This window comes from Acomys russatus, chromosome 7 (assembly GCF_903995435.1).
Source record: "Acomys russatus chromosome 7, mAcoRus1.1, whole genome shotgun sequence".
NCBI lineage: Eukaryota > Metazoa > Chordata > Mammalia > Rodentia > Muridae > Acomys > Acomys russatus.
The window spans coordinates 53974862-53987693 of NC_067143.1; the positions used below are offsets into that span (position 1 = coordinate 53974862).

Consider the following 12832-nt stretch of genomic DNA (forward strand, 5'->3'; position numbering starts at 1 on the left):
GCAAGTCTAGGACAGCCAAGGCTACACAGAGAGACCCAAGAAAAGAATCTGTCTGCCTGGGAAAGGGGTCACACTGCATGTACAGTCAGGAAGTGGAGAGACTGCTCACTTTTCCCCTCTTTTTCTTTTTTCTTTTTTTATCTGTTTGGTTTTGGTTTTGAGACAGTGTATGTAGTCCTGGCTGTCCTAGACTTGCTTTGTCGACCAGGCTGGCTTCGAACTTACAGGGATTCACCTGTTTCTGCTTTCCTGAGTGCAAGGATCACAGGCATGCACCACCGTACCAGGTTTAGAATTATATTTTTATTTTTTAAAAAGTCCTTTTTACTGAGCACATGCCTTTAATCCTAGCACTCGGGAGGTAGAGGCAGGCAAATTGCTGTGAGCTCAAGGCCAGCCTGGTCTACAAAGTGAGTCCAGGACAGCTAAGGCTACATAGAGAAACCTTGGTTTGAAAAAAAAAAAAAAATCCTTTTCTTGGCCACTTTCACCTTTGGCTACTGCCCTGTTTCTTGCTCCTCACAGGAAAAGCTCCTCTCTGTGTGGATTAACCATTACTATTTATTTATTTGTTTATTTTTAAAGACAGGGTTCCTCTGTGTAACAGCTCTGGGTGTCCTAGAACCCACTTTTTAGACCAGGCTGGTCTTGAACTCACAAAGATTTGCCTGCCTCTGCCTCCTGAGCGCTGGGATTAAAGGTGTACATCACCACACCCAGCCTTTTAATTAATTAATTAATTAATTAATATATTGATGTGCTTCCAGACTAGGTAAGGCTACATAGTAAGAACCTGTTTCCAAAACTCCCAAATAAATCAAGAAAGTACCTGGCAGAGACAGGAAAAGTAACCCGCACAATGGCACACAGCTCTCTTAAGAGCAGGGCAGGCCAGGCATGGTGTATCCTAACCCCGACACTCAGCAGGCAGGTGCAAATGGATCTGAGTTCAAGACCACCTAGGCATGCACATGGTACAAAGAAATGCATGTGCACAAAACACTAACAACACACAAAATAAACAGTTTAAAAATGGACACCAGAAAAAAGGCTAGGCCAACCCAAGTTCCCTCCACTATTTCAGTAGTAAGGACAGCACACATTGCCGTTCTGGTGTTGTCCAGGAACTCTGATAAGCCTCAGTTAGAGGCTTTCTCAGAGCGAGGCAGAACGAGTGGCCCACTGCACCACATAAAGAGCTTCACCAGGAACTCCCTCAGAGGAAGAAAGTACCACAAAACGTTTCACAATCCTTCCACCCCAGAATAACTTCTAACATGAGTAGAAATGACAGTGATTAGCTTATGGCTTCATAGTGGCCCTATGGAAAAGCCAGGCTCTATCCACTATCCCGTGACAATTTAAGTTACTTTAGTTCATACGGCAGACATCTTCATAGAAGTGAAAGGAAAACGTTCTAACGAACTAATGCAGCCCAGTGGAGAGGAACTGAGAATGCTTGCTGATAAGACTATAAAACCTTAGTTTTATTTCTAGGAACCCTGAACTCAATTAACCACAAGGCGATAAGATCAGAGCACTATCCATGGGTGATAAACTGGCCTAGTTTCTGGCTCTGAGGTAACTTGGGCATACATTTATAAAATAAACTAGAACTCCTTTATAGAGACAGAAGCTGTGGCCTTAGAATATACAGAAGATTAAAAACTGGCTGAGGCCGACCATGTGTGCAGTACAACAGAATACTACACAGCCTTTAAAAGGAAGGAAACCGGGGCTGGAGCAATGGTTCAGCAGTTACTAGGACTAGCTGCTCTTCTAGAGACTGAGGTTTGATTCCCAGCACTCATATGGTGGCTCAGAACAACAACTCCTCCTCCTCCTCCTCCTCTTCTTCATTTTTTTTTTTAAAAGTTGTGAGACAGGCTTTGTAGACCATGCTGTCTTCAAACTCACAGAGATCCGCCTGCCTCTCCGAGTGCTGGGATTACAGACGTGTGCGCAGAGGCTCAGAACTTCTATAACTAACGCACTTCTGCGATCACTAAGAATGCATGGGGCAAAATACCCACATACTTGAAAACAAACAAAAAAAATTGTAATAAAACTTTAAAGGAAGGTAATTCTAGCATATGAATGAACACTGGAGATTTTATACAAGTGAAATAAGCTGGCGACAGACGGCAAAAACACTCATGAGTCCGCTCAGGAGGTACTAAGAAGTTGAATTTAGAGACGGAATAGAATGGTCACTGCCCTTAAGTCTTTGGACATAAAGCACGTGTGTGCATGCTGTGTAAAGACCAAAGTGATGGTCATACCAGGGCTTCCTGACCTCGGGGAAAGATTTTCAAAAAAGCACAGGGGAGTGAGTTTGGCTTGCTTTGTCTGTTTTCTCATTTCCTTACCATTTAAACCTGAATGAAACACCCTTCTCCAGGATCTGATCGAGCAAACTCCTGCTTGGGAAGCCCTGTATTCAATTTTGAGAATGTACCCAACTTTTTGTACAGTGCTTTACACCCGCTAAAATTTAACTTGTTTAATGCAGAAGGAGACCTCGAAAGGTTAGTCATTAAATCCGGTTTGATTATTAATAGCTATCTTTTAGGAAGCTTTTTCCCTATGTACGATGTCATACAGCAGACTTAAAATATAGACTATCAATAAAATGCATGAAGTAAAAAAAAAAAAAAAAAAAAAAAAAAAAGGTCAGTACCAGGGAAAGGCAGGCGGTGGGGGGGAGGGGCAGGGGGAGAGACCCTAAGACCTTACTAGAAGGAGGAGAAGGAGGTAATTGAGTACTTGTAAAGAGGTGCCACCTGCTTGTCCTGTAAAAGTTTATGGTTGTTGCTTGCACAAATAAGAGAATGAGTTGGCTGACAAACGCAAGGTTGGAATATACAGATTCCGTCACAGCACCGATCAGATAGTCTCCCTCCCCCCCACACACACCTTTTATCAAAAACCAAAACGAAGCCAGGCGCAGTGGCACACACCTGTAATCCCAGCACTCAGGGTCAGGTGGATCTCTGTGAGTTCAAGGCCATCCTGGTCTACAAAGCAAATCCAGGACAGCCAAGGCTACATAGAGGATCCTGTTTCGAAAAACCCCCAAAACAAAATAAAAAGCAAAACGGGCTGCAGAGATGGCTCAGCAGTTAAGAGCACTGTTGCTCTTGCAGAGGACCCGGGTTCAGTTGCCAGCCCCGACAGGGAGCTCCCAACCATACATAGCTCTGGTTTCAGAGATCGGACACTGTCATCTGACCTCTGCAGTGCACATACATAGAGACAAAACATCCATATACATTAAAACAAAACAAAAACATACTAAAATATGTGCTTCTAATATAAACAACTAGGGATGTTTACTTGGGTCTTTTGGTTTGGTTGTTGCATCCCATATTCTAAGCTTGAGGCAGTTGTTCACCTAACCTCCTGCAGTGCCTGTCCCTGGACAAGGCATGATGGGAAAGGCACTGTCATGCCCACATTTCTTTCTGCTCTGAGACCAAACTATATGCTGTCAGACTTACCTCCCCAATAATCCTCAGCTAGTCACTTCTTCCTGTTCAACCATCTTATCTAACGTGCCTTTATCTCTCCCAGAGCCCTGCAACTGCCTCTTCAAAGGGTCTGGTCTAATGTGGACCCATCTCTAAAGCCTGTTTTCCACCCAGCAGCCAGAATCATCATTGTTTAATGTGAATTTGATAGTCATTTTCTATTTGAGCCTCTCAGTGTTTTTTTTGTTTTGTTTTTTTTTTTTATCATTTATTGTGTTATGTGTATGAGAATTTTGTCTGCATTTATGTGTGTGTACCACATGTGTGTGTGCCTGGTGTCCAGAGAGGCCAGAAGAGACCGTAGGATCCCCTGGAACTGGAATTACAGATGGCTGTGTGCTAAGAATCAAATCTGGGTCCTCTGGAAAAGATGACCGTGATTTTAACTGCTAAGCTATCTCTTTAGTCCTTCAGTGTTTTTAGTAAAAAATTACAATTTTGGGCAGACTACATAGATCTGACGGCCTGCGTTCAGCACCTGGCGTACACCTAAAGGCACAAGGAGACAGCTGAATACACAAAGCTGTTCTCTGACGTGCAGATAGGCGTTCTGCTGTGCACTGTCCCCATCATCCTACACAAATACCATGATAAATAAGATTACAATCTTTGGCCTACAAGGTTTTTCTCTCATCTACTGACTGTTTCTCTAGAAACTAGCATTAGTTCTCAAAAACATCTACCCTTTCAGGACACAGAGACAGCTCAGTCAGGACAGAGCTTGCTGCATGAGCACAGACACCTGAATCTGATCTTGAGTACCCACATTAAAACAAACAAAATACAAAAAACAACGTTGCGTACAGCTGTGTACATGTGTAGACTCCCTGCAGGAGAGGAGTAGGGGCATAGACAGGTGATGCCTGGATCTCATTGGCCAGGGATCCTAGGTTAATTGATGAGTTCATGGCTCAGTGACAGATCTTACTGCAAAAATTAAAGTGGAGGACAGTTGAGATGGCTCAGAGGTAAAGCACATGCTATGCATGCCTGATGACCTGAATTCGATCAAGGTGAGACCCAACCCCACAAATGTGTTCTCTGCTCTACACAAAAGCCACAGCACATGCACATCCACACATCATACACATAGACAATAATAACAATAAATAAATAAATAAATAAAATGCACTTAGGAAGCAGAAGCAGGTAGCTCTCTGTGAGTTTGAGGCTAGCCTAGTCGAGAGAAGTTCTAGGACAGCCAAAGCTACATAAAAGAGATCCCGTCTCAAAAACAAAAACAAAACAAAAAGCAATAATAAAAAGAATAAATAAAATGGAAATGACACCTCAAGTTGACCTCTGGTCTCTGCACCCATGTGTGTACACACACACACACACACACACACACACACACACTCATATGCCTGTGCACACACAAGCAAATATATATACTACAAACAAAAACAGATATGGTGCACACTTATAATCCTCATGCTGGGAAGGTAGAGACAGATCTCTGCTGACCAACCAGTTGAGACAACTCAGCAAGCCCAGGTCAGTGAGAGACTGTGTTTTAAAAAGCAAGGTGGGCAGTTCCTGAGGAATGACAGGGCTGTCCTCTGGCTTCCAAAGGCATGTGCATGTGTACACACCAACAAACAAACAAACCCTGCCCACACTCAATCCTGCTGACTTTTGTGGATGCTACTCCCTCTGACCAGCGCACACTTCATTTACCCCTACTCATGTTAAAGTCAGCTTCAAAGTAATTCTTTTGAGAACGCCATCTTGAGGTCAGTGAGGTCACATGTGTTCCCGGCATCGTTCCTTCATGTACCTTTCCTTCACAATACTGCATACAGCCATACTTTTATGTTTGTGTATCACTTTAATATATTACTTTTCTCATTAGTAAGTGAAGTTATTTGGAGCAAGGGCCATGTTTTATTTTTACATTCAGATTTTATGTGTGTGATCTACTGAGTTTAATTAGTGTTGCCTGCCTAAGAAAAGTTACCAATGGCTATACCACTGAATAAAATAACTGCCTCTTCACTAGCAAAATGAACTGCCAACAGTTCCTCAGGGAGGGGCACATGTTTTATTTATACCTTTTAAGTCTTAACATACAGCGCAAGGCCCAAGCATATTCCAGGGTACATGTAAAATCTGACTTTCTAAATTTCAAGAAAGCAATCTCTATGCATACTAATGGGTTTTATGTGGCTTGTCTCATTTTAGTGCCTTTGTCTTACATCAAGTAAGTGATGTTAACCTCAACAATTTAGAGGTAGCACAGATAACAGGGCATGGTGGTACAAACTTGTAATCTTACTGCTTCTGAGTCTAATTCTGAGTCCAAGGACCAGTCTGGGTGACATAGACAGCACGACCTTATCTTGGAGAAAAAAAAAAAAAAAGCATCGGTGAACTTACCCCTATGGTGGATGCCATATAGTCTGCACACATTTCTGCAAAGTCCCGCTCAAGAACTCCATAGTAGAGGCCATAGAAGAGAAGAGAAATGCCGAAGTCCATCGCATCTTCTGGTTTAACCCTGCATGGGAAGCACCCTGGCAGTGAGGCCTGCCCTGAGACACAACTGTTTTGGATTACTGTTTGGGGACACTCAAGGAAAAGTCTAAATTTAGCCAGATCACTCAAAAGCTAGAACAAGTGTTAGTAAATTATGAACAAATCTGTTTGCTGTTTTTATACGGTCCACAACATCTCTTGAGAAAGCCATTACTATGAGCTGCAAAGACCAAGCTAGTGTATCACTGCCCCACAAACTGGTCCCTAGTCTCAACTCTGGCTGTAGTTCCAGCCTGACATGACACACAGCTAGGCTTCGTGCTTGCCTGGAGGACTTTCAGGAGCTATGTGTTAACAACGCCACTACTGGTAAATGCTGGATACCAAGTAACGGGGATTTCATTTAAAAAAGTAGCTCACTGAGGGCAGGTGTGGTGGGGCACTCGGGAGGCAGAGGCAGGCGATCGCTGTGAGTTCGAGGCCAGCCTGGTCTACAAAGTGAGTCTAGGATAACCAAGGCTACACAGAGAAATCCTGTCTCGAAAAACAAAAAAACAAAAAACAAAACAAAAAGTAGCTTGCTGAATGTCTTCACCTGCAGCTAGCTACCCAAACTGACTTGGCTGGACCCATCAAAGGCCAGGCAGGACATCTACGCCCTAAGTAGAACTGAAGCAAAGACTGAAACAACCCTCTAGCTCTTGCCAGTCTCTCCTAGGAATGTCTGAACTGACAGAAATTGTTCAAAGCATCTCACATATGTGAAATGTGCCCTTGTACCCCCAGGGAAGCAGGGCAGCCGGTGTGCTAGGCATTTTCTCTCGTTATCTATAAGTACTACACATAATAGCTTAGGTTTTCCTTATTCTCCCACACAACCTAAAACATTTGCCATTTTACAGAGTTTGTCAAAAATAGTTTAAAAGCATATATAAAACTAGTAATTATTTGTTATTACTGAATAGGTGTCTAAGTACATATTCGGTATAATGTCATCAAAATTAAGTTTTGGTTCAAGCCTATTTACTAGGAAAATATGGATCTTTCCTATAACATTAGTTTAAAACTTCTAGGACCAATAACATACAGTCTGGAGTCTATGAATGCGTGTGTGCTCTCTCCTCACCTGCTGCCTACAGATCAGGATGTAAATCTCCTAGTTAGTGCTCCAGTGCTATACCTGTATGGACTAACTTAATTAGTCCAAAAACTAATTAGTTTTAAACTAATGTGATAATGGACTGATCTCTAAAGCTATAAGCCAGCCCCCAGTCAAATGCTTTCCTTTATGAGAGTTGCTGTGGTCATGGTCTCTTCACAGCAGTAGAACACTAAGGCAATGGTTTTTCCAGCCATAAATTAAGACTTGATCTTTAATCACTGTCGCAGACATGGACTCCTCCTCCTCTTCTTTTTTATTCTTTTCTTTTTTCTTTTCCCGTATTCAGTACTGAGGATTTAACTTTGCCCATCTAGGCCTTTTACCATTAAGTTGCATCCACGGCCCATTTTTATTTTTATTTTTGAGCCAGACTGCCTAGGCTGTATTTTCAATGCTTCTGCTTTGGCCTCTTAGTAACTGGGATGACAGGCACACATCCCCAGGCTGGCCTGGGACTCTCTGGATCTACAGCCCACTCAGTATCAACCATTTCATCTAGGTGAACACATTTCTTCCTCTGCTGCCCACTGACTGACTGCACTCTCTGGTCTCTAAGCTCAGGACGGCTTGACTTCAGCTCATCTGTGGGAAGAGGGCCTGTAAAGTGCTGTAGATCTTCTAGAAAACTTATGACAACAGGAAGCAAATAGCAACAGCACTTATTGCTGGGGCTGTGCCCATGATAGCACTGAATGGAAGAACCCACACGCCCAACAACAGAGCAGGACTTAACTGCCCACAGGGTACCATTCTAGACTACTTCCCTGAAGTCTGGCAAGTATGAAGTCTGGCAACTCTGCCTGTGGACGAGGACACTCATGGAATAAAACATGTTCCTGGAGAGGCGGGGCCCCCAGGCCGGTGTGCTGCCGGCACTCATCAGTGTAGACAGTATGTCACACCTCACCTCTGGGACTACTATGGAGGTCCCTGCAGCGCTGCTCTGCTGTGCTTCCTCTCTTGTGTCTTCTAAGTAGACCTGTTCTCAGTGTGGCCAGCTAAGCTCAGAGCCTAAGGAATTGCAAACCTTTTCTGTTAAGGACCAAATAAATATTTTAGGTTGTATGGCCCAAATGGTCTCTGTCACAGCTATTCAACTCTGTTGTTTGAGTGCAAAATCAGTTTCAGACAATTAACAAATGATGTGAATGACTGTGTTCCAAGTGTGACAGTACAAGCCTATGATCCCAGCGTCAAGAAGGCTGCGGAGGAGAAGTCAAGTCTGAGGTCAGCCTGGATTACAGATGAAAAAAAAAAAACTATTTTACTATAACACATGATAGGCTGTTTTGATCCAAAGGATAAAGCTTGCTAGCTCCTGATCTAGTCAGGCAGAATAGTGTACAAAGATAAAAACTAGTCTTAGGAAATGGAATTGTCGGTAACTGGTTACTATGCTGACTTTTGTTATACTTTTCCATTGAATACCAATTTTTAGGAAATGCAAATGACTTGGGACTCTTCCTTTTGTCTGTATTCAGACATTCCATGTTTTCTGACAGCAAAACAGAGGGCTGCATCTAGTACCCTGTTCTCTTTTTAATGCCCAGGACTTACAGCCATTCCTCCCCAAACACCAGGAAGATGTAAAAGCAAAGGGTACTCACTTGAATAGTAAGTTAAGACCAAACAGGGTAAACATGACGGCCATGTAGCCAACAATGCCAGTGGCATAGCTGATTTTATAGATTAGCAGGAACCATTTATAAACCAACCTGGAGGAAGGAGATAAAAAGTTAGTACAGCTGGCACAGAACCGTGGCCTCAGGGGCCACTCAATCATGAGAAACCCTCCTTCTCACATCAATGGGGCACCAGGTTCAACGCTCAGAATTTCTTGGGCACCAGTTACTGCCAAAAGCTGTTCACATCCTCAATTGCGTAAATGGCCCTAAATCATCATACCCAAGAATGCGCTGTGTCTTCCTGGACCTGAGCCAAGAAAAGAGATCCTGAAAAATGAGTTTCAGACTCAAGCAAATGAAAGTCACAGCTGCCCTAGGCCAGTTCTGCCCTCTCTAATGCAGGTTAGCTGGGTACAGAGGTAAAAAACTAAGAGCCTTGAGAACACAACATGTACAGGCTTGCTGTTCTAGTCAGAACAGAGACAAGGGGAGATGAGCTGAAGACAGAACTGGCTGCAGGCCTGGGTCTGGCTAGTCTGACTACAGCTTTGCTCCTGTCCATAAGGCCAATAATACTAGGAATGATGTCTCATGAATTTGCTTCTGAAGTGACATATTTCTTTGGAGAAGAAATGAGGAAGACACTCAAACAGTACCCTTGAATTAATGTGCATGCTTTGTGTTGTTGGAGCAGAGTGGGGTTTTTCACATCCTTGAAGGTATGCAGTATACCCCAGGGCTAAGTAATGAGCAATGTGGAATCTGAGCAGTGAACTCCAGCTGGATTCAGGAAGGAGAGAGGAGTCTCTGTAAGAACCAGAGCTCTGTAACTGTTGCAGGTGGTCCCCTACACCAGGAGCCACTGCACTGGAGAGTATTGTGTCAAACTGACCCCATACAGTCATCAGAGAAGAGAGAATCTCACTGAGAAGATCAGCTGTAGACAAGCATGTAGGGCATTTTCCTACTTAGTGATTGATGTGGGAGAGAGGAGCCTGCTGTGGGTAGCTCCATTCCCGGGCAGCCGGTGGGTCTGTGTTCCGTAAGAAAGCAGGCTGAGCAAGCCATGAGAAGGCCAGTAATCAGCACTGCTCTATGGCCCCTGCATCAGATCCTGCCTACAGGTTCTGGCCCTGTGTGAGTTCCTGTCCTGACTTCCTTCAGTGATGAGCAGCGATATGGAAGTGTAAGCCAAATAAACCCTTTCCTCCCCAACTTGCTTTGGTCATGGTGTCTCATCACAGGAACAGAAACCCTAGCCCAAGCAGTCGTTAAACCATCCTATCTGAGATAATAACAAATGAGCAGTTTAGTAATTTGCTTGAATAATTGGCCCAAGCCTTCTTTCTTCCCGAGAACTAACTTACTGCATCTCAGCTAGACCCCTGGATGGACACTTAGGTTCCAGCCTATGCTTTCCAGCTCTGGCTAAGCAGCTTCTAGGGTGGGAAAGGTGCCAACTATCTTGAAGTGTTGAACAGAAAATGTCACCCACCTATACGGGAAAGAGACAGCAGAAAAGACACGGAAATTTAGGTCTTCTACTACTTATCTTGGATTAGTAAACTGTTATTTGCTAAATAAGCTCACATAAGTCAAATCCTAATTCTGAAGTAAGTTCACTTCTTTGCACAAATGAGCAAAAGCACTTCCTTTCTCACTTTGGGTTCGCTTTGTAGAGCAGGCTGGCCTCAAACTCACAGAAATCCACCTGCCTCTGCCTCCCTGAATGCTGGGATTACAGGCGTGCACCACTGTGCTCAGCTAGAGCCAATTTCTTGTAATATATTTATTAAAGTTAGATGAATAAATAAGGTCATTTATGAAACTGGGAAGCACCATCAATGTTATTTACTATTATAAAAAGAAGTTGCCATATTACTAACAATATTTCAGTCATTTCAGCTAGACATTAATATTGTTTGCCACTGGTAACTTCGTGTGTATATATGTGGCCCTTGTGTGGAGGACAGAGGGAAACTTTGTGGAGTGGGTTCTGGGAATCAAACTAGTCAGCAGGCTTAGGTTACCTAAGGTGACTAAGAAGCATCTCTACTGGCTGAACCATCTCACTGTGTGTAACCTCAGCTGTCCTTCAAGTGGTTCACTGCGGCCCAAGGCTGACTTCAGACTCACAATCTTGTCTCCTTGGGGCTCAGGCCTATATCACCATGCCCAACACTTGGTCACTCACATGTGAAAGTGTGCCTTTTATTTTGGAAAATCACTTTATATGAAATTGAGAACTTATCACATTTTTAGGGTTGAAAGGCTTGGAAAGGTAAGGACCTATTGCTCACAAGTTACAATGCCACATATTCCAACCCCATATCTACTTGGCACTAGCTCCTGTACCTACTCTCTGGGTCTAGAGATGCCACGGAGAAGCTTCTAGACCACCATCTTCACTCTTAGTGAAACTTAGAGGGTCAGAGAAAGGTGTGCAGTAAACAGAACATATGAAGCTCAAGAGTGGTCTGCAAGCTGGGAGACTTTGGTGAGGACAGCCAGCTCCCCTGGTAGGCTTAAGCCCACGCAGACCTCTCATGGCACTTCCCAAATGCACCCAACAGGTGCTTTCTCGACCCTCTCCTCCCTGAGGGCAGGGAGCATGTCTTACGCAGCCCTGTGTCCCCAGTGGCGCATAGCAGGCGCTTGTTGAGCGAATGAAATGAGTGAGAAAAATATCTTTTTCTGTCAGGCATGGATCTTAAATGACCTCACAAGCTGGTTGGGAGGATTGAACAAAAATACATTTTGATAAAACAAAGAATTATAGAGGCAGTAGCTCTGTTACAGAAGAAGGAAGTGCTATTCATTACTGATATTCACTCATTCAACAAAAATTCAGAGTAAGCTAGTATGTGCCAGACCCTATGGCAAGGCCTGGATGTACAGTTACCAGCACAGTGGATGTGGGTCCTGATCTCATAGTTTAGTCAGGGAGACAGATACTCAAAATAACATCTTGTTGTAAATTCTGATGGGTTCTATGATAGTAAACTACAGGGTCTTAATAGAAAGCATAATGGAAAATCTAATTAGGGGTTCAGAGAAGGGGTCACAGAAGACAATGGTACTTAAAATGAGAGCACAGTGATGGCAAAAGCTTGTTTGTTTTGTGTTTTCTTAACACTAACAGATCTTGATGCAGATCATCAAGTAAAGGATAGGGGCGTATTCGGAATTCTGAACCTGTGGCCAGGGGAGTGGGTCTCCCAATCAGCTTGTTTTACAGAGGCCCTGCACCAACTCATTTTGGCAGACAACAAAAGGGTGGGTGAGGGCTTTTTGTTTTTCATTCTAAACCAATCTTTCTCCCATGCTTTCCAACACAGTCACTTCAAGAAACGCAGGCTTGAGGGCAGGAGAGATGGCTCCAAGGTTAAGAGCATTTGCTGTCCTTGCAGGAGACCCAAGTTTTGGTTCCTACAGAGCAGCTCACCAGAATCTGTAACTGCAGTTGCAGGGGATCTAATGCCTTCTTCTGGCTTCTGTGGGCAAAACACACATGCAAGTAGGCAACACTCAAAACAGATACAATTTTAAAAAATAAATCTTGGGGCTGGAGAGATGGTTCAGTGGTCAAGAACACTGGCTACTCTTCCAAAAGACTCGAATTCAAATCCCAGAACCCACATGGCAGTTCACAACTATCTATAATTCCAGTTCCAGGTATCTGACACCCTCACACAGACATACATGGAGGTAAAACACAAAAGTAAATAGAATAATTTTAAAAATATCTTTAAAAAAGAGGAAAGAAAAGCCAGCTCTCCTCCTCTACCCACACTCTCACCTGGGGGTTGTCTGTACCAGAGGTTTCCGCGTGGCTCGGAAGGTAACGAAGGCTGTGACAGCGGAGAAGAAGATCCAGATCACCAAGAACCTCCACCAGTGCAGCTTCACTGTGAAATAGAGGGGAACAACCCACATCTGAAAGAGGGTCACCATCTGAAACACAAACACAGGCACTTCAGCTGCAGCCGGCTCCCGCTGCACGCCCCTGGCCACTATGTTGTGTGCTTTGCCTACTC

The 12832-nt window shown here is 43.7% G+C and overlaps 1 protein-coding gene across 4 annotated transcripts in view; it reads right to left on the reverse strand.

Annotated features, from left to right (window-relative positions):
- Positions 1-12832, reverse strand: part of Rnf121 (ring finger protein 121) — a 53312-nt gene that overhangs the window by 3743 nt on the left and 36737 nt on the right. For 3 of the 4 annotated variants that reach the window (XM_051149081.1, XM_051149082.1, XM_051149083.1), the window contains 3 exons: positions 12595-12749; positions 8778-8885; positions 5910-6030 (listed from right to left, as the gene is read on the reverse strand). In XM_051149081.1, coding sequence (XP_051005038.1) covers positions 5910-6030; positions 8778-8885; positions 12595-12749 — 384 coding nt within the window. The remainder of the gene's footprint in view (positions 1-5909; positions 6031-8777; positions 8886-12594; positions 12750-12832) is intronic. The other variant, XM_051149084.1, reaches the window with a different exon arrangement.